The sequence below is a fragment of the Triturus cristatus genome, chromosome 6 (genome assembly GCF_964204655.1).
Source record: "Triturus cristatus chromosome 6, aTriCri1.1, whole genome shotgun sequence".
NCBI classification, from domain to species: Eukaryota; Metazoa; Chordata; class Amphibia; order Caudata; family Salamandridae; genus Triturus; species Triturus cristatus.
The window spans coordinates 1,596,396,043-1,596,422,202 of record NC_140589.1 but is presented as its reverse complement, the minus strand read 5'-3'; the positions used below and the strand labels follow the sequence as shown (position 1 = coordinate 1,596,422,202).

General features: G+C 41.5%; 1 protein-coding gene across 3 annotated transcripts in view; it reads left to right on the top strand.

The window, feature by feature from the left end:
* FOXN2 (forkhead box N2) overlaps positions 1 to 24,110 on the top strand; it is a 128,461-nt gene extending 104,351 nt beyond the window's left edge. For all 3 annotated transcript variants that reach the window (XM_085612734.1, XM_085612735.1, XM_085612736.1), the window contains exons 5-6: positions 16,895 to 16,963; positions 20,038 to 24,110. In XM_085612734.1, coding sequence (XP_085468860.1) covers positions 16,895 to 16,963; positions 20,038 to 20,573 — 605 coding nt within the window. In that variant the 3' untranslated portion in view covers positions 20,574 to 24,110. The remainder of the gene's footprint in view (positions 1 to 16,894; positions 16,964 to 20,037) is intronic.
* Positions 24,111 to 26,160: the final 2,050 nt, after the last annotated feature.

Genomic DNA, 26,160 nt, shown 5'->3' with positions numbered 1-26,160 from the left:
ATATTGTTAACCTGAGTGGCTTCCATTCAGCGGTAAAATGCTAAACCAAAAATACCGCAAAGAATAGTTTGACGAGGGGTAAGAGCAGTGAGAGACAATGAAGCTCTTCAAACCATGTTCTCCTTATTTACCTGCTCCCACAACCTGACTTTCTTTCTCCTCTTCTTTTGTTCGGGTAAAAAAGTACAATGTTGCCTGAATCTCTTGCAACAACAATAGATTTGGCAGCAAACTGTATACTTAAAGGTTTTCATCTAAAATCCCGAATCGGTTCCCTACAGTGAGCAGTTCTCCACTTCATGTAATACATCAGATTTTTTTTGTCAACAGAAGTGCTGTATGTGTGCTGCGCTTTTAAGTGTCAATCTGCGTTCTGCTGTCGTCATGTGTTTTTTACACTCTGGGGAAAAACTTGAGGCGCTTTCTGTTAGGCAGGTATACTTGAGCCTTGGAAGATCTGTTTTGTTTTTATTTGATAGTTATTATTTTTGTAACGTTGCTCACTGAATATTTTGCATACTTTCCATGGGTGGAGTTGCCATGCAAGAGGGTTCACAGTGCCTGTACCATCCCAGGTCCGGCGGTAGGGGTAGGTTCAGGATTACATGCCTCTTACGACGCGGGACGCACATTGGAGTCCTTTTATACCCGCCGGTCACTGCTGCAAAATTTACTTGATAGCAGTATAGGTTACTTTACTGAACCTGTTGGGTTTGTAGATTGTTCACATACCTATTGTTGTAGATAGTTCTTATTATTGATCCTGAGGAAGTGCCCTGACCATCTTTTGGCTACCATAGCACGAAACATGTCGATCTTCTTGAGAGTAGGGCATGCATAACTAGTTACATAAATCACTCGTGCCTATACCCACCTCAACTCCTATTGTTTTTAGTTAGGCTGTTTACCACTTTAATAAAATTCACGTGTGGACTAACAGTACCTATTTTATACATTCACCCACATCTACACATCCTAGGGCCCCTTACCCCCACTGCACCCTTTGGCAGGAACAAAAGATCCCCGCCAAAGAGCCCCAATATTGGGAGCCCGTCAGGCATTGCAGCGCCGACCTGACGAGGGGCAGGCTCAAATGATGAAGCATGACACCTAGCTTGCTGGGTGTGTGAGAGCCCTAGTTCAAACAAGGGATTTCCCCCCTCTGTTCTTTACCTGTGTCACTGCTGACCAGGCCCCATTTTCTTTGACACATGACAATACATCTTCCCTCTCTTTCCCCCCCCCCCCCCTTTTTCTTTGCCAGAGGAACTCTTTTCCTTTTTGCATCATGGGTGGAGTTGCCATGCAAGAGGGTTCACAGTGCCTGAAAAATCTTCCCTGGGATGGTTGTGACAACATAACTCGCACGGACAAAATCCTCACCCTGTTACTCCGCTCATGCCCCTAGGGGATGATAAATCCTTATATTGGCCTTTCCTTAATGGAAAACTCCAGTGGGGTACGTTTTCAAGAGATCATGCTTGGTCTAGGTTTGTAGTACAGATGAGTGAATCTGGTGCCAACATTCTTGCATGTGGATATTTGTTCCCAGTCACACTATAATAGGAAACATCTATAATGGTTAGAGTTTCTAACAAAATCGGGAAAGAAGAAATCTGTTTGAAATCTGATGTTTGGGAGAAATATTTGCCATCTCTGCTTCAGCCTCTAGATCAGATTATCCCTAAGAACTGTTCGGATCGGCTTCCCAGATAAAGCCTCTCAAGTAGCACTTCTATCTATTGGCTTTGATGGCTGATGCCGTAGTCCGGCTCTCATCCTTTAGTTGTGCGTTCATACATACAATAACAATCCTTAACCTCAGTTCTTTTATTAAGCTTCATTTAGAAAAAAGAACACTATGGATAATGGAGTGTGATTCAGGTAATTTGTTTCTGTGCCAGGAAGCCGATATTTCCTATTTATTGTGAGGCCTTTCTTAAAATATCTACATATTTGCCTCATGCTCTTAAGAGATTTGCACTTTTGAATTAAACTACTGAACTTTGAAAACTCAAAGCCCACCCCACCTTTTCTCTACATTTATAAACCAAACAAATTTTTTTATATAGGGCAGCTGCTGTAAAAAGCTGAATTAGGTTGAGTGATCTATCACACACACAAGCTTAAATATTTAATTGTCCTTTGTGAATCTAATGCTCTGGATTGAGCCTTTGTGAATGACTTCCAAACATACCAGTGTTGATGGACGTTCCTTTACACTTTAAGATTCCACTGATGTGCAAGCATGAGTTCCCTTGCGCCCATTCTATCCATGACATGGAACAATGCCCAGGAATGATTCAATAGTGACTTTTTCTAATTCCCGTCTGCCTTCTGTCCGGTTCCCCATATATTTCCTTGGATTTGATCGGTTATTGGTCCACTTCTACTGTTATCCCCTCGCATACCTTATAGTTTCAAGAGATCGCTCTGTGAATGAAATTTCGCTGAGTTCAAATCTTGGAGCCTCCTGTGACCCACTAAGGAGAAAAAAAAGGATTTTGTTGCTAAGGTTCGTTATTACCATGAACATTAAAGAGCAGGGCACCAAGGATGAAGTAACCAGCCAGTTCCACTTAGTTTGTCTTTGTGACAGGATGTGGGTAATGTTAAAAGCTTACATTAGCATCGACCATGCTCAAGCCTATGGCTATATTACACTAAGCCAGTATTGTCTGTCATCAATTAATCAATTAATCTAGGGAATTTCCAATATTGTACTTTTGTTTTTGGTCTCCTCTCTTGAAATAGAGACTCACCTGAATATTTTGTGGCAGCCATACACATTGCTCTCTGGTCATAGTTACACATCTTTCGTCTCCAGGTATTTAATATTTTGCATTGTTAACCTTTTCCGGATTACACCATCTAATGTTTGGGTCTGGAACTTTCTATATTCACCTTTCACCTTTATCTTATATATTTTCATTTTTTTGTCCCTTTTGGGCACTGACTTGAGGTGAGGAATGCTTACCCACCTCCCCCTACCAATCCTAGAAAACATAAGCACACAATACCTCAGTATGTTCCACCACCTTCAGAATCTTGTTCTGCTGTTCGGTTTTGGAAGCAGTGTCTAGTGCTCCTTGTAGATTATCATTGAAGAAAAGGCCACGACGATGAGTACAGTCAATGGTTTTAGGAAAGGACGAGGGACCGTAGAACAGTGCCTTAACCTAGAATTATTAATTGGGAAGTACACGAAGGCCAAGAAAGGTTCCCTTTTTCTCTGCTTTGCAGATTTGAGCAGTGCCTTCGATATGGTGAACCATAACATCTTATGGGGAAAATTACTTGAAATGGGGGCACCCGAGGGCATTGTCTATTTCTTGGCCCGGTTATATGCCAATTTAAGCTCAAGTGTTCGTTATGGCCCTGGAGGGGAGCGCACCCCTAAGTTTTATATTAGGCGCGGCATTAGACAAGGGTGTGTGCTTGCCCCTCTACTTTTTACACTTTTTATTAATGAGCTTGATTCTGTTTTAAAGACTGTTGCGGCTGATGCACCAAAAATTCTTGATTTCTACGTCCCAGTTTTACTCTATGCGGACGATGCCGTAATTTTGTCCAGGACCCCTATTGGCCTACAACGCTTAATGGACAGGTTTTCTCTGTTCATTAAGGAAAGGAAGTTGATGATTAACAAAACGAAAACCTTTGTTATGGAATGTGGTTTGGGCCGAAAAAAACCCCACCCTTATTTTATTGATGGGCATAAGGTACAAACGGTGGACTCTTTTAACTACCTAGGTATTACTTTTTCTAGGGCAGGTAGTTCCAGTGAGATCACCCACGTTAGGGCTAGAATGGCGAAATGTGCCCACGGGGTGGTCAAGTTTGCAACCAAAATAGGGGACAAACGGATCAAAGATATGTTAAAAATCTATCAAATGAGTTGTCTCTCAATTGCCCTTTATGGTGCTGGTGTGTGGGGGCATGTTATGACTGGGAGTCTACAAGCAGAGGAAAATCTCTTTCTTAAAAGACTCCTAAGTTTACCTATATCGGCTTCTACCGATTTGGTGCATAGGGAGTTTGGAATTCAACATCTTTCAGATTCAGTCGCCCTCAGACCACTAATGCTGTGGCGCGCAATCTGGATAAAGGAAGAGACCTCCTTAAATAGAGCTATCATCAAAGATTGCCTTTCTATCGATAACCATCTAAAGATTCCATGGATCAAATTTGTTATCGGTTGTTTTTCAGAGATCTATGGTCTCAATTTAAAAGGGGATTGTTATGTTGCCTCTAGTTTGCCTAAAACTGAGATGAAGTCTGTTTTTATGAGTCAAAAGTCTGAGAGGCGTGGGAGGGCCAGTGGTAATTTAACTACTTGTTTGCTCTACGGAAGATTTTGTGAGATGGTAGGTTATCAACCGTATTTGAGCTTTGTAACCAGACCTTCCCATCGGTTCGTATTGACAAGACTACGTTTTGGGATAGTGCACCATTTGGTGGCCTTTCCATGTATTAAAAAACACCCGATTGGTCCTTGCCCATGTGACAATTTTACTGCACAAAGCACCACGCACTTTTTACTGTTGTGTAAACTTTATGGAAATTTCCGCTCAGCTTTTTTAAAACCTATTTTTAAGAAGTATGGAGTTATAAATGTACAAGATTCTATGAAACTGTTATTTAACCCGCCACCTGATGTATGCTTTTTTACTGCCACTTTTCTTCTTCAAGCCATCAAAGCAAGGCCTAGTATGATCTTTTAATTGTTTTTTAAACTGTATTTTAACTGTCTGATTGGCTTTTTTGTAGTGTAAGGGTTTTAGGGTTCATTATTTTGTCTTTTGTATTTACATGATGTTTGTTTTTTATAATGTAATGTATGTGCTTTTATGGACTTTGTGTTTAAGCTCCGAATAAAGCCTTATGAAATGAATGACTACAGTCAACCCATGAAAAAGGAAAGCTCAAAAGGGGACAAAGACATGTGATCTACACTAAAGGCTGATTCTTGTGAGAAGGAACTTGATTTCTACTCCTCACAACCATCACTCCCAGATGGCCCGTCAATATGTAATGCAGTGTTCAAAAGAGCACACACCTATGAGTTATAGGAATATGTGGAGGCTTGTTTCAAGTTAAAGACTCCTGTCACCCAGAAGAGGAGCCAGTTCCTACCCATGCTTTCTAGCATTATTGACTGGGCAACAAGGCTTTTAAAGAATCAGATTTTTTTAAAGATAGTCACTCCAAGGTGGACGAAGAAATACAAGTCAGGAGCTGATGGTTATTAGGGGAACGCACTGGATGACTGATTAATTTTGTTCCCAGCCAGGAAGAGGGCTAATAAGTAAACATCTGTAGGAGCACCGCTAGACAGGAATAACGAATGACTGGAGGTAGTGAGTGAAATGTGAAGAGGTCAACAGCCATCAGTGGAGTATTGCCAACTCAAATGCCTTGCTCGGCAGATATGGCCACTAGCAATGGGATAAGATTGTAGATCTCAAGCAACACCTAACAAAGCAGTACGAAAAGAGAGCAAAAACTACCATGCACAATGGAAAATCCATCTGTGAAGTCCTCCCTGGCAATTGCAGACATGCCAAAACAGGCAGTTGTGCACTGGGACCACACTAAGACGACATGCCTGACTCGGAATCTCTGGTTTCAGACCTGAAGTCCAGGCATTAATGATCAACATGTCCTTCACATAGGAGAGCTTTTTTTTGGACCACCAATAGACCAATCCTTAGAGTAGAAAAGGATAGCAATGCTGCTTAGGCTATAGACTCCTTCAAAAGAGGCACACCAACTGACCACAGATAGTGGGGATGGCTAGTTTCCAGAAAGTGCAACAACAAAAGCTGATCAGTCAGGGAGCATGCACTCAAGGATCAGTCCCCCCGTGACAACACCCTGTACATGGAATACACTTGTTTCTATCCAAACAAGGTAAGATCCATCCCACAAGAGGATCTGACATCCCAGTCAAATGACTCTGAACTTTGGTGCCCCTGGCATCTAATACCATTAGGGGGCAGTCTGGAAGGATTTCTCCATCAATGAAAGAAAATAGCCTCGGACAAATGGGTTTTAAACATAAAACACTGATATTAGTGTTACGCTCAAGAAAATGCCCTCAATCATCATGCCAAAAGAGGGCTCGCAAAGGAGAAGAAATTAAATTGTTGCATCAGGAAGTGGAAGACCTCTTGAAGTTCCACAAGAGGAACTGAATCGGGGAGTTTATGTATTTTCTAATTCACAAACAAGATCTGTCCTTTACACCGATCATGGACTTCAGATTTCTAAACAAGTTCATGAAGACACAAAAGTTCAAGATGGCCAACCTACAGAAAATCGTTCTGCTATTGCAGAAGGGAAAACATATGGCAACCATCAATTTCAAGGATGCCTACTTTCACAACCCACTGAACAGCAACCTTAAGTTTATGTTGGGTAACTCTCATTATCAATTTAAAGTTCTACCATTTGAGATAATGTCTGCACCAAGAGTGTTAACTAAATTCCTCTCGGTCTTCGAGCAGCGCACTTATGAAGACAGGAGATACATGTCTAGCTAGATGACTAGTTAGTAAAGGTGAGCTCAATAAAACCGTGACAGAGCAGCATAGACCAGGTTGTGAAAACCATGTACACAATGGTATTCTTGGTGAACATTGGGAAAATCCTTGGTCAGTGATAAAAATACCTTTTTGGGAGCAGAGCTAGATTCAAACTGCCAATTCCTGAAGGTTGCGCCAATGATAGAGCAAGTTCACAATCTCTGACAGTGGGTACTGCAATGCAAATGCTGGGCATGCTGCCTTTGTGCATTCCCTTAATTCCCTTTACCAAGATACATAGGGGACAAATCCAAGAGTGATTAAGTCACTGGGCATAGTTGATAAGATTGGGAATATCTAGGGGCCATTACGTAGAAATTACGAAAGGAACTACAGTGGTGAACTTTACAATAGTCAGGCCATTCAAACAACCAATCCCCATAGTTACCATAATCACAGATGCATCCCACATAAGGTTTGTTGCACACATGGGAAATCTAGAATCTGTGGGCAGTGGACATACCAAGAGGCAACAAAACACATGTGTTGACACTGAAGGATGGTTTTTCTAGCACTAAAAGATTTTCACATACATTTCAGGGTACAAAGTACAAATCCAGACAAAAAACACACCTGCAGTGTTCTGTTTGAACAAGCAAGAGCATACAAAATCACGTCCTGTCCATTCTAACACAGAACATCTGAGATGGGCAATCCAAAGAAAGATTTTCTAGTAGCAGTACACCTGCTGGGAGAGCAAAACACAGAAACAGACCGATTTAAGAGGTGATCTAACATGAGAGAGAGTTGGATAAAGGGGCGGTAGGCCCAATCTTCCAAACCTGGGGAACAACAACACACACAAACCCAGTGCACACAAACACAAAATGCCAAAGCTCTGCTTTCTGGTATCTTCTCCACCTATTGCAAGGTAATGCTTGACTATAGGCTGGTCAGGGACTTTTGCCTATGTGTCTCCACTAATCCTCTGATACCAGTGGTGATAAACATATGCAAGCAAATGAACACAGCTCTGATCCTAATAGCTCCACAGTGGGCCCAACAAACATGGTACTCATACTTCGTAGAGATCACAGACCGCCGAATTATAATTATACCAGTGTTTCAATATTTCTTTACTCTAAGGCTTCATGGGGAGGGGTGGAAAAAGTGTATGGGCCATCTGGAACTAGCCTGCCTCAAGAAAACCTAGAGTTCTGACAACAGTCTCCTATGACATTTCTGGAAAACCTTGTAAACTCCCAGGCACCCAATGAAAACATTTAAGTGCAAGCCAAATCCATCAATACCCTGGTACTCCAAAGGCCTCAATGACAAAGTGCATCATTTGCAGACCGAAGAACAAAGAAAACAGATTCCCTGATCATCTCAAACCACTACATTCCTTATCCACAACTTGTAAACACTCCATGTCAGCCTAAAACAAAGCAGCCAACTGTAGCACAAGATTCTTCAGACAAGCCTTGCATCAAGCCCCCTGCCAGTCCCACAATCCAGACGTGCAATACCATAAAAGTTTTGTTAAAATTAAAAGAAATAGCAATCTGACAGTACTGAGCCCGCTCCTCTCAACACCCACCCTGTAGTGTTAAATCCTTCAACTTTCTCAGGCCCTCACAGAAGCCCTCAATTCCTTCAAAGTTGCCTCTTTTGAATATAAAGGCATACCCTGATGTTTCATCAAAGCCTTCCCATCACTGCTCAACACTATCAACACCTTCCTCACCCAAAGCATCTTTCCAAAAGCCCCCAAGACTCATGAAATCCTCATCCTTCGGAACAATCCTGCCTTTGACCTCACCGCTAATAGCCCATCGCCCTTCTACCCTTCACGGGCAATATCATAGCAAAAGCAGTCTATTCACAACTTTGACTACATTAATGCCAACCATATCCTTTATGACTCGCCCAATCTGGCTTCAGATCGCACTGCATCACTACAACATCCACTAAGTAAAAATAACATACTTTTGGCCACAAAATAAGATGCCCCCTGCCTCTTGATGGGCCTTAACCTAGCTTATACCTTCAACACTGTCAACCATCCCACCCTCATCCACAGCCTGAAGTCTTGAATTCATTTTGATGGCAACATCCTCCACTTATTTTCCACAGAAGTATCCAAACAACGCCAGTTCATTCACATGGGCATCTCCTGATTACAGAAGCTCCAAATCACCTGTGGAGCTACCCCTTTCCCCCTCCAATGATCCATCATGCCCTCATCTTCAACCGCTATATGAAGCCTCTGGGAATCCTACTCACTAACAGCATCAACATTTATCGACACAGATGACATGCAACTAGACCCAAGTCTTCTCCACGCTTGACAGTCAGCACTTCAAACTCTGCCTGGACTTCATCCAGACCTGGGTGTCCATCACACACGGCATTTGGTCTGTTGAGATACAGTCCTTTTTTTTTTTTTTAACTGATCCATGAGCTAAGAATAAAACTATGGTGGCTATGGTTCTTTATCAATTTTAATTTGGGACTGCAATGTGTGATGTTCACATATGTTCACCTTCTTCGATTAATTTTTCTGGTACATGTTTCCAGTTTTTTTGCCCAAGGTAGTAACCTATGATGAGAAACGTGGCAGTACTGGTGATAATCTAACCAGTTTAAGCCCGCTGTGGTGTTGCGCACGTGAGGTTCTACCTTGTTTTGCACACATTTTTTTCACTGCTATTCACGGTGTGGTTTGTTTACATCTGTAATTCCACGGGATTTTCACAAATTGGTTTTTTGAACACAGTGACAGCTGCATTTGGATAAGGTTCTTGCAGATTTTATATAAGTACGGAGTCTTGTGAATTAGGGACCCCTCTTACAAATCTAGATGGTGGGGAGTTGGTCAGAAGAAGTTAAGTCTACACTTCTCAGTCCTTTTTCACACAGTGTTTAAATAGTTTCTGTATTAAGCAGATTGGGTCATTTTTGTTGTAATACTGACTTGAGTGGGGGACGACCCAATCTCTTTTCCCTTGAGCTCCTTGTTGATTTGTCCCGTCCATCACACATCCCTACCAGTTCTTCCTAATATAGAAACTGAAACCATTCCACCCCAAAAAAATCCACAACTGCCATTCAAAGAACTCTTGCATTCCCATCTGGATTGTGACCATGTCCTGCTTCATTGACTCTGACAACCTCTGGCTCCCTGCCACTTTCCGTAGCGAATGGGCATGGATTATAAAATGTATTTTTTAACTGTGCAAAATGCCCCCATCCTTCCCTCTGTCAAGTAGAAACGCCATGTTGCTTCTAGAAGAAGTGTGCAGTGATGACAGCGTATTTTCAATTTTTTGGATGTACACCTGATCATGGAGTTAAATGTTTAAAACAGTCTTGGCTGTTCCACTTAACAAATTCTGAGGAAAAATCTTTACGTTTATAGAAACAAACCATGTGTCTTCTCTGTGTAGTAAAATTCAAAAGTGCATTGTTCCCAAAATTCATCCAGCTCAATGGGAAGAAAAGGCCACATACCTGCCTTAATAGTTTTGCAACTTGAAGCTTTTCTGGATTCACATGTTATGCTTTAGTCTCCCATCTAGAGAATGGGTTTAGAGCTGTCTGTTTTCTCCTTTCTCTTTTTGTATTTTTTTGGGCGATGCCTAGATTTGGGAATTATCAACTTCCCATGAAGTCAAATGTCAGCCTTTAATGCCCAGGTATGTGGTCACCATCTTTAGATTCTTTCTTCCCTTGCAGTGGTGGCCTGTGTCGGGTAGTATATATCTGTATCTACTCTGGAGTTTAAGATGTTTGACCTACATCTGCCTCTTCACTGGGGAGGTGGATGCTTGCTTGGGAATCCAGGAAAAAAAGTTTCAAGCTGCAAAACTATTGTTACAGTTAAGAAACATGTTACTTTTGCAGCACGAGTCTTTCCTAGATTCATACACTATGTATAGATTATGTTGCAATATTAATCTTCTCGGGAAAGCTGGGGTAGAGTGTGCATGGTTGCAAAAACGTGTTTAAGAACTTAATGACCAACCTGAGGCTCCCGATTTGCATGGACATTCACGCAATAGTGTGAAAGTGTGGAGTGACAACGATATGGCAGTCTTGTAAATGACCTTAGAAGAGGAGTCCTATTTTGTGCATCAGCTCAAAAGGATGAATCATGAGAAGTGGTGCTATCTGTTTGCGGTTCCACAGGGGAGAGTAGGCAAACCTTGGTGAAAATCTCTTCACTCCCTTCAACAACCTTTGGATCACTAACATGGTGAAAAGGTTCCTGTAAAAAACGGTGTTGATGGTAGAGTGGGGTGTTAACCCTGCTCTAGCAACAGTCACAATCCTGGTCAGGGTGAACCATAAAAATATCTAAATTAACCTGTGCTTAATACTCTGGTAGTTTGCCACAAAATCAGTCCGGCTTAATTTGGAGGCAATGTATAAAGTATTAATGCAGCACACAAACAGTATTATTGTGAAAACACAACACAAGGAAAATCCTACATCAATTTAGCAAAACATAGCAAGTTTAAATAAATTATTTGAACCCAAAACAACAAAAATCCAATCAGTGCAACTTAAGCTATAAGTTATTAATGTGTAAGGTAAAAACGAGTGCCTAAAAGATCAAAACCCAACCACGGACATCTAGTTGAGCAAGACCGGGTCAAAGTCTGAAAATATGGCCGACTGCAAGGGAACACAGGTCGGATACAAGAAGTGGAGTGAGCCTAGTTGGCGCTTACCTTCGAAATTAGAAAACATTTCACAAAAAGTCAAGCTTCAGTGGGGCAATGCTGCAGGCTGTGTCCAAGGGGAGGCATCATCGTCAGGAGCCTCTGTACAAAGTTGTGCTGAAGAGTTCCACATATGAACTTATTGTCTTTTTAGAAGTTGAAAATCTCCAGTGGGACGAGGCTGGAGGCTGTGGCCGAAGAGGGCTCCACGCGGCCGGATACCCCTTCTACTAAGGACCGCTGAACAGAATTTGCTGATGTGGAGAAGAATGTAGCGCCAGCTGCTGTGAAGTCAGGTCAACCGGCAATTCATCTTGGGTGGATAGACAAGCAGGTTGCTCCCAGTCTCCTCTCAGCGTAGTTTTCAGCCAAAACGTTTCCAAGCCCCAGGTTCAGAATTTTGGCTATCTGGTCACCTTTAGCACCACTTGCAACGGTTCAGGACTTGAGAGGCATCACTTGGAGGGTCAGAACTCAATCAGGCTTAGTCCAGGTGTGGGTTCCAGATGAAGGGTTCCAGACGAAGGGGGGGGGGGCTTTTCTGTCTAGCCCTTGGAGTCACTCTAGTAGTCCTGGGTTCAAAGAAGTGGCACAGGTCTCAACCAGCAGGGTAGGCCTTTGAGGGTTCAAGGCAGGCTTCAGGCAGCGCAGCAGTCCTTTCAGGCACAACAAAGCAGTACTCAGAAGTACACAGATGGCCACAGCAGCATGCAGTCCTCTGAGTTCTTGCACAGGTCCAGAAAGTTAAATGAAAAGTAGGTTTGAGGGTCTTATTTCTATACCTGGTGCCTACTTTGAAGTAGGAGAAGATTCTAGAGATCTCCCTTTGAAGTACTCTGAGTTTCCTGGCTCACCTTGCTGCAGCCGAGCTGCCTGAACAATGAAGTGGTGTGATGGCAGGGCACAGCATATTGATTTACAAATGGGGCTGTGCCTACCTACGTCCTTCCCCGTCCTGCAGTGATGGCCCATCCAGTCGCACCTCATCCCTCTATTGAGTGGCTGTCTTGGAGGAATAAACAAAAGCCAACTGCCACCTACACTGTCATGTCACCCAGGAACAGGTTGCAGGCACCAAATGGGGCAGGAAAATAGCAACTTTTTAAAAAGAGGTATTTTCAAAACTGTGACTTAAAATCCGACTTTACCATTAAAGAAGACTTTAAATTTCAATTTCTCAGACATCAAACATGAAAGTCATACTTGCTCCCAGTCAAAAGTTAGCACTTATTAAATATGATAACATAACCCAATGTTATTCTTTGGGGAAGTAGGCCTCACAATAGTAAAAAACGAATTTGTGAGTTTTTCAATACCAGAACATGTAAAACTTAAGTGTATGTCCAACCTTTTAATTAAAATGCACCCTGCCATATGGGCTGCCTAGAGCCTACCTTAGGGGTGACATATATGTTATAAAAGGGATGTTTAAGGCTAGGCAATGGGAATATTTTGCCAAGTTGAATTGGCGGTTTAAACTGCATATAGGCTGCAATGGCAGGCCTGAAAGATGTTTTAAAGGGCTACTTAAGTGGGTGGCACAATATGTGCTGCATGCCCACTAGTAGTATTTAATTTACAGGCCCGGAGTACGTGATCTTCCAATTTACTAGGGACTTGTACGTAAACTAAATGTACAGTTTTTTCATGTTTTAGGGAGTGAGCACAAGCACTTAAGCATGGGTTAGCAGACGTAAAGTGCACAGAGTCCTAAGGCGAACAAAAACTAATTCTGAAAAAATAGGAGGGTGAAGGCAAAAAGTTTGAGGGTGGCTCTGCAGAGAGCGCCACATCCAACAGTTCCTTCTCGATGAGCCTGGGAGAATTCGATTATAGTAGAGGTGTTATTGTAAAGGAAATATGTTCCTGAATGGATTTAACCTCCTAAAAGAAAAAACTGTTAAAAACCTGTCTCTTTAATCTTTAAATTTCAACTAATCTTGACCTGAGCGGCCTGCTTGAGTGCTGAGACACCCCTTTGGGGGTGGTTCACGCGCTTTATAAATAAATGTAAAGTAAAGCAGGAGAGAGTTTTGCATCAAGTAAGTGATGATGGTTGTCTTCTCTTTCAGGCTGTATGGCAGGTTTTCTAGCGCCAGTGTATAAATCTGGTCCATTTAGATGCATAGGCTTGCATAGGAGTGACCAGCACAAAAGTTTTGAGCTTTAGGTTATTAAAGGAGAATTCCTAAGGATCTGAAGATTTGTTTACTTTTGAGTTGACATCCTCTGCAAACTGACAGCTTACTGAGACTTGCTGCTGTTGGCAACACGCCCCAAGAACATTTGGGAACACTTTGACACCTACCACCGACAGACTGGCATTGACAAGACGAAAACCCCGTCTTAACGCTCCTAGTGCATAGCTGCCTCCTGTATTATCGGGTTCTGGACTGCTGGGCGGAGTAAAGTGGGAGAATGTTAGATTACCATTATCGTTGCCTGTATTTTAGTTATGACATGTACACGTCACACTGCATCTTGCATCATGGTGAATTGGGACATTGAGGAACTGTAACGTGAATGACACTGTTGGGGTTTGTTACCTGCTTTATGATTTAACCTTGAAACAAAACAAAAAAATTGTTGTGGCCTATGTTGATAATTGTGAGGTACAGCAGAGCTTGTGTGAATGAACATGAGTTGGCTCTGTGTTTGGGGCTTATGGCTGCTTGCTGGTTAGTAGGACATGTATGAGATCAGGTCAGTGTGTATTCGTTCTTGGTTTGCATGTGATTGTTGGGATGGATAGTGTAGGGTGTTGTGTGGGGCACATGATGCTATTACCTTGGTGGTATTTGGTGTTGCAGTGAAAGCATAGGGTTCGGACCCTATATCCTTTCATAGCTGAACAGTTCCATAGAGCGGACACCCTTGTATTCTTCCCTTTGCTGAGGACTCCCAGGTGTCGGGACTCTTCGGTGAGGTGAGTACCGTCATGTGACTTTCACATGAATGCCCCTTCCTTCTTAAGAGTACTTGCACACCTCGTATATCTGTCATTGTAGTGTTTGCCCTGCTCCTTGCAAAAGGCTTTATTTTAAATCCTGATCATGTTATGTAGATGAGATCTCTCCTTGGACATTTGTCATGTAGCTCTGCTGGGCTCGACAGCTACTCAGATGTTTCTAGCTGGTACAATAAGCCAGGACATGACCAGATAGGAGATGATTCTAAAAAAAGTGAAACAATTGAAACAAAACCTCCTCTGTTTACACACTCTGAAAAAGACCCCCCGCCCATTTGAGGTTTTACCCATCACCCCTACAGTTAGGAAAGACCTAAAGGCATCTCCTGAAGGAATATACCTTTATCTCCCCACTGCCCATAAATATAGCTGTCCTTTAAAAAAAAATATTATTGAAATATAAATAGTCCTACTGATCTACTCACCGTTTTAATTTACCTAAGCCCCCTTTGCTCATTCATGCTTCCTCTCGTTTCATCTGCTCAGCCCTTGTAACTGGACTGCACTTCCTTTTGATTTCTTTGAGGACTACAGTCACTAACAGAATTCATATTGGCAATGAAAACCATTCTAGAGTTGGAGTCTTCAGGATATATGTGAGCGGTGGTCTGTCTCCCTCACCAATTAATTTTACTTGTTTATCTGTTAATGTAACTTACCTGTAGAGTGAATCAATCAATCAATCAGGTGTTTGTTAAGCGCGACTACTCACCCGTAAGGGTCTAAAGGCGCGGGGGGGGGGTTAAGCAGGCTCCAGTCCATTTGGGGGGGGGGGGGGGTCTGTCGAAGAGCCAGGTTTTGAGGTTTCTTGTGAAGATGGGGAGCGATGTGGTCTGTCTGAGGTGGAGCGGCAGGGCGTTCCAGGCTCGGGCTGCGAGGAAGGAGAAGGAGCAGCCTACCGATCTGGTCTTTCTGGTGCGGGGGACCACAGCGTAGGAGAGCTGGGCAGATCATAGGGTCCTCTGGGCTGCGTGGAATTTGAGTCGGCTGTTCAGGTATGCTGGTCCGGTGTCATGGAGGGCCTTTTGGGCGTGGGTGAGCATCTTGAAGGTGACTCTAGCTTCGGTATGGAGCTAGTGGAGTGTGTGCAGGTGCTGGGAGATGTGGCAGTGTCTTGGCAGGTCGAGGACCAGTCTTGCGGTGGCGTTCTGCATGTTCTGTAGCTTGCGAGTGAGGTTTTTGTTTATTCCGGCATAGAGTGCGGTGCCGTAGTAGAGTCCCCTGGTGACCAGGGCGTGAGTGATGGTCTTTCTGTGTTCGAGGGGGATCCATTTGAAGGTCTTATGTTGGAGGCGGAGGGTGTGGAAGATGGAGGATGAGACGGAGTTGATCTGGCGGTCCATTTTGAGCTGGGAGTCCAGGATGATTCCCCGGTTGCGTATGGTTTGTTGTGATGCTGTCTACTACTTTTTTTATCATTGTCCTTAATGTTGTTATATATCTAGAGAGCCATGGTCTATGTATATCTGCCTCATACATTGTGTACCTTACTGCTAATCCCTATGTAGGAACATTTCTGATCTAAAAACGATTAGCCGTTAGGTGGGGCGTTCACCCTCGTGATCTTCCTCTCCTCCTACCCACGCCATCACCTGGTCATGCACTCCCATCTGCAAGTATCTCTTCCTGAAGTTGCTACACTCCAAGGCTACTTTGCTTTCTGCAAAAATGTTATTCTATTACTCCCTGCCCCTACATCCCTAAAGGCATCCTAAGGCTTCTTGTCCTAAAGGTGGTCATTTGAATCTGCACATTGAGAAGACCATGCTGAGGCAACATGTCACTTACAGAAACTTTACAGGATACCCTGCTTGTCTTCAGTCAACAATATTCATGGAGATGGATCTGGAGCAGGTCCCCGTTTTGCCTAGCTGATCCTCCTTAACTTCTCTGCTTTTCCCTTGCAATAGCCTTTTCTCGGATGTATTTCACTTGGTCACTAGTGTCAATAGACTGAGGATCTGTGCAAGACACTTAAAACATAGAGGAAAACATGCAGTCTTCCTCCAATTGAGCACTGCCGCTACCGGTCACTCGTGTTGCATGTGTAACCCTGTATATGTGCGCTAATGGACTGGATTGAAGGTAGGGATCATTTGGGACACAGCATTCCAAAATACCCAGTAAATACCACTACTTAGTGGAAACCATAGTGCCACCCTTCATATAAACATGCTCTGATTGGCAATGATTGCCTAAAATAACAATAATGTACCAAAGTTAGGATATGTTATCATAACTCCTAGAGGGAAGAATAATCCGGAGCTGTCCACCCGAACCCTACACTATTTCATTAGAAAAATCCTCTTCCACTGAAGGGAGTTCCTACTATGTCGGCCCCTACCTTGCAGGAGTTCATTTGGCCTTTTAAGAAATTATCCAATAATATTAAAATAAGTGCATTACAATTAATGGAGTGTATATAAGTACAGAAGCAAAACCGAAACTGTGAAAACTTATTCTATATTGGATTGTGAATTAAACTAAATATTTCAATATTTGAACATTTGTTTGGTGCACGCTGTTTTGTATTTTTATGTATTCCATACAAAATTGTTTTTCCATTTAAAAATGATCGTTCTACCTTTACATAGTCTTTAAAACGCCGCATAAGCCGAGCAGCATGTTTTTTAAATGTAATTTGAATATGGTTTCTTGTGTTTTCTTCACAGAATCGGACATTGATGCTGCTGCTGCCATGATGTTACTGAACACTTCTAGTGAGAAAGGAACTTCCGATTGTAAGTTTTTTTTTTAAAGTAAAAGATGTGCTTTACCTGAAGTCTTTCTCATTAATCACGTTGTTTATGGCATCTCCTTATGCATAAAGTTGAAGTAACTTAAAGTATTTTTATATATATATATATATTATCTACTGGCGGTCGCCAGTAGATAGTTATAGTTAGGACCGTGTTTCCATAGGAAATCCGCAACATTCTATTTGGTATAACTTTGGCGCCGGTTGACGAATCCTCGCGAATATATATATATTTTCATTTTGGGGACCGTATTTTGTTTTTTCAAATGTTCTTTTTACATGTATATTGTAGTGGAATACATGCATTCTCTAGGGTGTAAACAGAGAATGAGTCTTGTAGTAGCATTTTGGAGATTGTTGATTATAGATTGTAACTTCTGTTAGTGTTCAAGGTGTGTGAAGTGTTTTCATTATGTAGAAGGTGTTCTTTGTGACCTTTTTGACTTGTGCTACCAAGGATAGGTCTTAATCTATGGTTACCCCTAGGTTTCTTGCCTCTTGTTGTAGTTAGTGACATAGATTTCCTTGCCATATGGTGTTAGACCATTGTGTGTGCAGTTGTCCACATAGCATGATCTCTAGCCTTGCAGTGCTGAGCTTTAGGTGGTTATTTATCATCCATTCATTTAGGGCGCGAAGACAGTTGTCAAGTCTGGACTTGAAGAGATCTTCTAGGCCATCTATTTTTAGAATGGGGTGTGTATCCGCTGCATAGTTGTGACAGGTGAGGTTGAACATTTTAATCAGGTCTGGTAGGGGATTTAAGTTGGCGCTGGATAAGAAAGAAATTACAATGGACCCCTGAGGGATGCGACCAAGTTGAATATTATGGGCAGTTGTAAATGGTAAGTATACCAAGCTTTGTCTGTCTTTGAGGTATAAGTCAATACATTTCAGAGCATCTTCACGTCTTCTTTGATGATGGGGGTCTCTGTAGTAGCGAGTACTGGTGGAAAGTGTCAGATGCTGCAGTTGGAGGCACAAACGATAGGACGGCCTCTCCATTCTTGGCCACTATGCAGTAGGTGGGATGTGGTAGTTTCAGGGCTTGAATGCCTGTGAGTTTGTGCACACTCACATACTTGCATGATTAAATTCTGGTTGTATTTGAATCTAATCGAGAAATAGTATAAATACCCAAATTGTTACATTTTGCAAACCTATGTGCACGTTTTTACATTGGAACCACTGTCCGTAATGCTAGGTCATAGCATTACGTTTGAGCGCTCACCCCAATAGTAAAGGTTTGTAATAATGAGTCGCATAAGCAGTTTCAAACAGCTTATAATATGAATTCAAATCATAGTGTCAGGCAATACTCGTTTCCAAAATCACGTTATGCACCTGAAAACTGTCATCTTAAAGGTTTATGCTTGTGGGATTTGATCCTACTTGTCCAATTGACAAAATAAATATGAAATCTTGTTTATTCTCGAATCCCAAACAATTGGTCCTGGGCCGCAAGTGACAGACATTTGTTATGTTATCTTAGCTTGTGAAGCGTGACAGCTGCCCCAGCAAGGGGGCGTCCCGGCGCTAATGCAGGAAAGACAAACACAGCAGAGAGCCCGCCAGAAAAACTAAGGAGCAGGGAAAAGATGGGTCTTAATGGCCTTTCTAAAAGCCAAGTAGTTGTCAAGGCCACGGATCTGCACAGGGAGCGAGTTCCAAAGGGTGGCGGCTCTGTAGCGAAAGGAGCGGCCACCAGACCGAACTCTACGGGGTCGGGGAATTTCACAACCCTGATTGGATTAATTGAGATGGAAGCATGTACATGAGTATACGGCATAGAATGAAGGGGTCCCAAAGAAAAAACGGATTTGGAAGCTTCAACAAACTTTTTCTCAACCAAACACCTCCCTGCTGTTTAATTTTATTGCTCCATTAGTGAGGAAGAAGCAGGAGACGAAGAGTACCGCAAGATGCACTTCAGGAGCAATCCTCAGGGATCGCTCGTTGGGTTGCATCTGCAGAGAGGTGTTTTCAGTGGTTGGACTGAGGTCCATGCGGCAGAGGCAGAGCTCATTACTTCTTGGTGAATGTTGGATAGGACGTTCTTCTTCATTACAGGGATAGTGCAATGAATATCTGGCTACAACCTGTCAAACTATGACTTATTGTCCAGTTATTGTTTGTATCTTGGTCATCTTCTAGCAGGGTATATTTTGCAAAGAGAGAGACCGATAGCACCCCGTAAACTTAACAGTGATGGTAGTATTAACATGTTATGTGAGCTCTCATTTTTGCACTGCGAATGCCTTAAAGCTGTTTTTTTTTTAAATACCAAAATTAAGAAAAAGTAATAAAACTAAGATTTAATGATAAAAAAAAGGAAAATAAGTATAGTACGGATGTAAGCATATTTTCTGCAGGCTTGCAACAGGCCATAAGATGCAAGCATATTTTCTGCAGGCTTGCAACAGCCAATGAGATTAGATTTAGTGGGCTGGGGCTTTAGTGGACCTGCTTATAGGTTCTTCACAGAAAGGATAGTAAGATGTGTGACTGCATGGTGGGGTCAAAATCAGGAGAAGGCCGGGACTGATTGTAATCGACTGTAAAAGCAAAGACAGCTGATATTGGAGCAGACAGTGAATGGACCCAGTAGATGGGCCGGCCAGCTCTTGTCCTCGCTAAGTGTCTTCATTTCTATTAAAGAAGAGCCCCACATTTTTGTTAGGTTGGTTTAACTTTTGTTTGTAGGTTCGTGCTTCCTACACAAATTAATAGACTAACATGCTGCTTCGTTGTGTACATTTGTATTCTATTCAGATGGTTAAGGATCTAACCATAATCGCACCTTTACCTTCCCAACTTTCCTATAATTCAAAATATTGGCTTTTACGAGGTAACAACTAACACTGTGGCTCTATGTGTCTTTAAAAAAACTGTTTTCTACCATCAAGTAAGGGGTATTTTGTTGAATATATATGCATGTTTGCAATATGACGAAAATAAAATGCAACTTCATTGTTTTCAAATTAACGAAGAGCGGAGATAGTTTCCTTTGAATTTAAAGCGGTCTTTTTTATAATGATTATTTTATTTTTTCTCCAGCTGAGCAATCGCGATCACCTAAAGCAGCGCTGCCCAAGAAGAGAAGTTACTCCAGTGCTTTCAAACCCCCTGCTCCTGTCCTCCTGCAAGAAAATGACCCTGCCCCTATTAACATTGACCCAAAGGAGGATCACAACTACAGTGCAAGTGCCGTGGCCTCACAGCGCTGCGATTCTCGGTCCAGTGTGTCTTCCTTGTCCTCTTTTGATGAGGTGTATGAGTTCATCCCAAAGACTAGCCATGCTGAAAGTGATGGCAGTGAAGGATTTCACAGCGAAGAGGAGACGGATACTGACTCTGAAGAGGACCCTCTTGGAGACAGTGGCTATGCATCACAACCTTGTGTGGACACCTCTGACCAAAGTCCGCCTGGCAAGAAGGTCAACAAGGACTTGCGCCCAGATATTGACGAAGAGCTGAAGGAAGCTGCGGGGTCTCTGCTTCATCTGGCTGGCATTCGCACATGTTTGGATTCCTTAATAAATACCGCAAAGTCTCAAAGTCAAAAGCAGAGAAAAACCTGGCAATACCAATAGTTTTGTGGTTTTTATTTCTTTTTTTGTCTTTTGTTCTGTAGCGTGGCAATACTCTTCTATTTTTGTCCTTTACAAAGGAGATCAAAGCCATAAAAGGACTTCTTTGCAGTTTGTTTGCGCTAACTATAGTTTGGCTTTTTTTTTCGTAATTGCCAAGAAAGTTCATTTAATCTTTGCAGAGCACGAAAGATGCAAGACTGGTTAACACCTTATACTGTCGACTTATGGCCACTAACAATTTTTGGAGAAAAACTGTGCAGGCTTGAAAAAAGGCCCCAGTGGAAGAAATAACACATCTCCGTACTAACTTTTCATACTGGTGTGAAATACTCTGGGACCGACCTATTTTGTAAGAATTGTGTAGATCATCCAACCCTGTAGCTGAATATAACAGTATTACTACTTAAGTGTTTGCCAATTTTACAGCATAAATAGTGTAAACAAATTGTGAGTTTTTTTGGGGTCTTATAAAATTTGCAGGAAGTGAGGAGAGGATGCGGAACTGGAACCTGTGTAGCCCACGTCATCCAGTGATTAGCACTGTGTTGCAGAATCAACCTGAAAATATCACTGATAATTTATGTACAAAATGCCTCTGGAATAATCTCATATCCATTAACGCTCAGTTCTCGGTTACAATATTTCATCTGCTTTTCTTGGCTCAAGGCTCCTTGCTCCAAACATTACTTGTGTTTTGAGGACTTCTAGTTCACATACCCTGAATTTACAGGTTAGGCCGTGTGAGTGACCAGGACAGTGATTATACTTTGCATGAGAGTCATCTGGTTAATTTCTTTGTAAGGCCGTGTGACCATGATTGAAGTATACCAAGGGAGTATACTTTCACCTACTGTCACAAGATATCTCGCTTGTACCCAAAGGTTAAATCTCCCAGAGTTGTGGGGTAGTAGAACCTGCTGTGTCTAAGAAAGATGTCCCATGGAGTCCTGCTTCTGTAGAGAATGTATATTTATGTTGCTTCAATAGGGAATTAATCAATACAGTAATATTTCCCATAAAATATATGTTGAGTAGTACTGCACACCTATATTTGCTGCCCCACAGATCTTCACAGAAGATCTTCACAGAATATTCCAAAACTCAATTGAGAGTCTTTTCCTGTTTGGGGAGATGAAGGTGGTTGTAGGCCTAACTCTTCATATTTGATGTAGTTACGTCTTCATCTGATAACAGCATGGCCTGGAGATAGAGTTTTGTCTTCTTTAAAGTGTGAGAATGATGATATAGGGAAAGGCTATCACTGTTTATGAAGCATCTCGTAAGGGTGACTCCTTTTGACTCTGGTAATGATTGTTCAAGGTGATCTATTTTGCGGTGGCCTTATCAAGGAATGTTTACCTCTACTTTGTGGGATAAACTCAAACCTTTTTCAACACCTTGCTGAGCTTTCAGTTGAAGATTATTGTAAGTGTATTTCTATTATGCCTTCATTCTTGGAAGAATATATGTGTGAAAGACAGCAGCCTTGAAGGAATTATTCTCAAGAGAAGCAATTTTTAGAATACTTTATTGAGAAATTAGAAAGGTGTTCTGCTTAGTGTCCACCAACACTTTTACTAACTTCTTCCGATTCCTGTGTGTCACTTAACTGATTTGACTAGACTGTGTTGTGTTCAGTGTATTTTTGATTTGTTCTGGTGTATGGCTTTTTTTTTTTTGTAATAATACCTTTAAAGTAACTGGGATAGTTTGAGCACAGGTGTTTTTTTTTATCTACTGGATCACAGTGTCAATACATTGAAATTAATGTCTCATTTCTATTTCTCTTCCTTAATCATATAGTCTGTTGTGATTGATCTTTGTCGATCTCCTTGATGGGAGGGAGCAGTAGGGACTTTAATGTTTTTGACGTTTCCGCTCTCCACCATTCCATAAGTAAAAAGCATGTACTGCATTGCATACTCTTCAGCCATACAAATCTTACTGCTGCTATCCAGAGCTTGCACTGGTGCTTACAAAATCTGCTAGGAACTGAACCGAATACTAGTAGGGATTCTTTCCAGCCTCTGCATATAGAGGCGGATTGTTGACGATATTAAGTTAACAGTTCTTTCCCCCACATTAAAATGTGATTCCCAATAATCAAGTGCACTCTAACAATATGATTACTATTGCAGTCCTTCATCTCAAGGCCCAGACATTTTAGCAACCCGTTTGATCTTTCTATTTCACACCGTCCCAATTGTGCATGTTAAGTGAGGGCAAAGTGAAAAATGAAAAAACCATTATCAGCGCCCCCAGGTGGGCACTCGTTTGCTTAACACCTGACAAACAAAGGTACTAAATATTAAAACCACCCGCTTAGAAAATAAAAGAGCTTTCAGGTGATGTCCACTTTTCCAGCCTGCATCCTTTTTAGGGTATCACTTCTCGGTCTGAAAAAAATGTGTCATAAATAAATGCATGGGCATGTACGTACTGTCATACTAAATTGGGTAATAGATGTTGCTTTGTCATAAACTTAACTTGAAATGAAGATGGTAAATATAATTTACTTGTTAGTGGGACATCACTCCACTCTCAAACACATTTTTTCTGCTCTTCTCACTTCAACTGTCATTGTTCGCACTCTTTGTACATGTACATAAAATTTGTGTGCATATATATGTAAAATAATGTAAAAACGTAGTGTTAAAATGGTTTTCTTTTCATTGGTTTCTGTGATATGTGAAGGGTTTTCAGAATTGTTGGCTAATATGTTTGCATAGACAATAGTTAGTATGTATGTTTTTAAGAACCATATATAATTTTGAGTGAAATAGACATGTCTGATGCCATAGTAAAATTAAGGTTTGTTCCTTTGAGGACGCAAATTAGATTTGATTGCTGTACACGTGGCATCAATCCATTTCTTTTCGCATATTGAGGCTTTCATTTAAAACAAAATAAAAGCCTCTGCAGTTAAAATTTGTATGTTTTTCAAGACAAAAGTGACGTGCATTGGTTAAAGCGGAGCATACTTGTGAGTAAAGGTGTAGCCACAATATTTATTGAGAGAAAAGTAGTGTTTTAAAAGTTATGCCTGCCATTGTTGCATAAAGCACATTCTTCCGGATTCACTGCCAGTGCCATTGCCTTTTATGTCTTGGGACGTTACTTTGACCTTAACAAGTGCTTAATTTAAAGATGGAAAGTATTATGTTTTCCGTTCCATTGTAAAACGGAACCAGATGTTATTGCCAATTTCTTGTAACTATTATTTATTTAAAAGATAAAGTTGTAAAATGCTTTCTTTTCAAAGCGATGGAAATGTTGTATGCTCTTTAGAGCTTATGTTCTGAGAGCATACTAAAGGTTTTATTTTGGGTAGGAGTGTGGGTTAATTAGGGGAACTGCCAGTAGAGAACTATTCATGACCCTTTTTTCAGTTGAAATTGTTTTTGCCCATTTACAGACCGTTTACAGATGTTTAGTTTTTGTATGCTAACCTCTGTTATTAAAATGTTTATAAAATTTATTTTTACCAAAGATATGCATAATGATAAAGTATTGTAGAATAAACTTTGTTTTGTAACATTTCTGCCTCATTTGTGCTATTCCTTTTTAATCCCTCAATATTAATTCTGGAGTATGTTTCACAGCAATTTATACAAGTATATCCTGTGTAACAATGCACTACGTACAGGGACAAAGGGCCCAGTGAGATAATAGTCAAGTCACATAAAGTGGCGACAAAGAAACTCGTAAGCAGCCACTGACCAAAATCCCGAAGTTTGATTATGTAGTTAGTGCGTTTCAAGTGCCCAAATGCATGCGAAAAAGCACATGCATTTGAAAAGCACATCACACTTCTAGCACCAGTCCAAAATACCCTCATGTTGGTGAATAGTAAATGCTTACATGTTTTAATGGCTTTTGGGTCATTTTTTCTTATTTAAGACACGTAGGCATTTCTATGTTATGAAAATATGAAACTGTTAAGAAAAAGAAATGCATTTAAGTTGAATAACTTTAAATCGCAATGTCCCTGCTTCAGTATGACGCGCTTAAGAGGAGGGTAGTGTTTGCAACCACTAATCAAGCGCCCAGCAAGGAATTTGGTTTGTGGGGGTTACCACTGATTCAAGTCAAGGTTTACATAAGACGGGAATTCTCGAGGTTGGTTTGTAATTTCTTTTTGAAGAGTAACAAACATTTCGGGTTGCACCTCTTAGGGCTGACGGATTTTAACTCCAATGCTAACTTCTCTTTCTTTGTTGCTGTTGTAACAAAACAAAATTTCCACCTATAAGGAATTTTGAGGCAAGCTTTGTTTTCTTTCTGATACTGCTTGTGGAAGTACTTGCTGTGGTATATTGTAGGCCTGGGCTAAATTTCCGCCCGCTCGCGGAAATTGCGATAATTTGACATTTTCGCGTTCCGCGGAGAGCGCGAAAATGTCAAAATTTCCGCATTCCGCAGCTTAGTGATAATTTGTTTCTTGCTCGCGCTGTAAAATAATACATTCTCGCGCGCGCGCGATCGCCTTACCTGAATCCCCGCGTTCGCCGACAAGTTTTCCCGATCCGGTCGCGTTCTCCACGAGATGTTGGATTGTTGGTAGCCATTTGCGCTGTCCCGCGACAGTTCGTGCCCGCAGTAACGTCATGCGTCGCGCGATCACGTCTTTCTTCTCGCGATCATGCACTGCGAGAAGAGTGAAAACAAGATGGCCGCGCCCGCGAGCAACCGCATGGGTAAGTTGGCGATCCGCGACCACGCAGAAAATACCGCGAACGGGCGGGAAAAAAACTTCCGCACCTTCGCGATATTTCCACGTGTTTGCGGAGATTTTTAACATTTTTGCGATAATTTGCGAAAGTCGCTTTCGCAAATTCCGCCCACCCCTAGTATATTGTCCCATTTTAAGAAAATGCAGCACTCCAAAGTGACCACATGGAGACATTTCATATCTAAAAAGCATAAATAAAATTGCAATAACATTGGAAACCATATTTATTTTGTCTGTGTAAAATACCAAAAGAGCCATCTAAAAGGATGGTAGAGGTCCTTTACATTTTTTCCTTCAAATATTTGCTTTGGTAACTTGTAGATGATGCTTCTTTTTTTATTTTTTTTACATACCATTTGTTTAGATAGGTAAAGGGTATATAAAGCTCGAGCTATACAAACAAAAAACCTGTACATTTTTGGAAGTGTTCCCGATTTCACTTGAAAACGTTTTTACTCATCATTCATAAAGTATGAAAAATGTCTGCACTTGGAACATTGCCCTATCAATGTGTAATCTCTCAAGGTAAGATATATTTGCCTGACGTTTTCTAGTTTGTGTTAAGCCATTAGTACCAATCCACCACTGATAGTAGTATATCACTGCGCCATCACATCATGCCATAGTGAAAATGTAAAGATACTGAGGTGCATGATAAATCCCCTAAATGTAGAACTTGTAGTGGATTTGGAGATGGGTCATCTGCCTGTCTAGCATAAATATAACCATGCCATTAATGCCATTCAGTGATGCAGATTTCTAAAAATTCAATTTGCGCACTAATAGGGCAGGCCTTACTGTTCTCCATTACCAATATCCTTCCAGAATATATGACACCACAGATGTTTGTGTGCT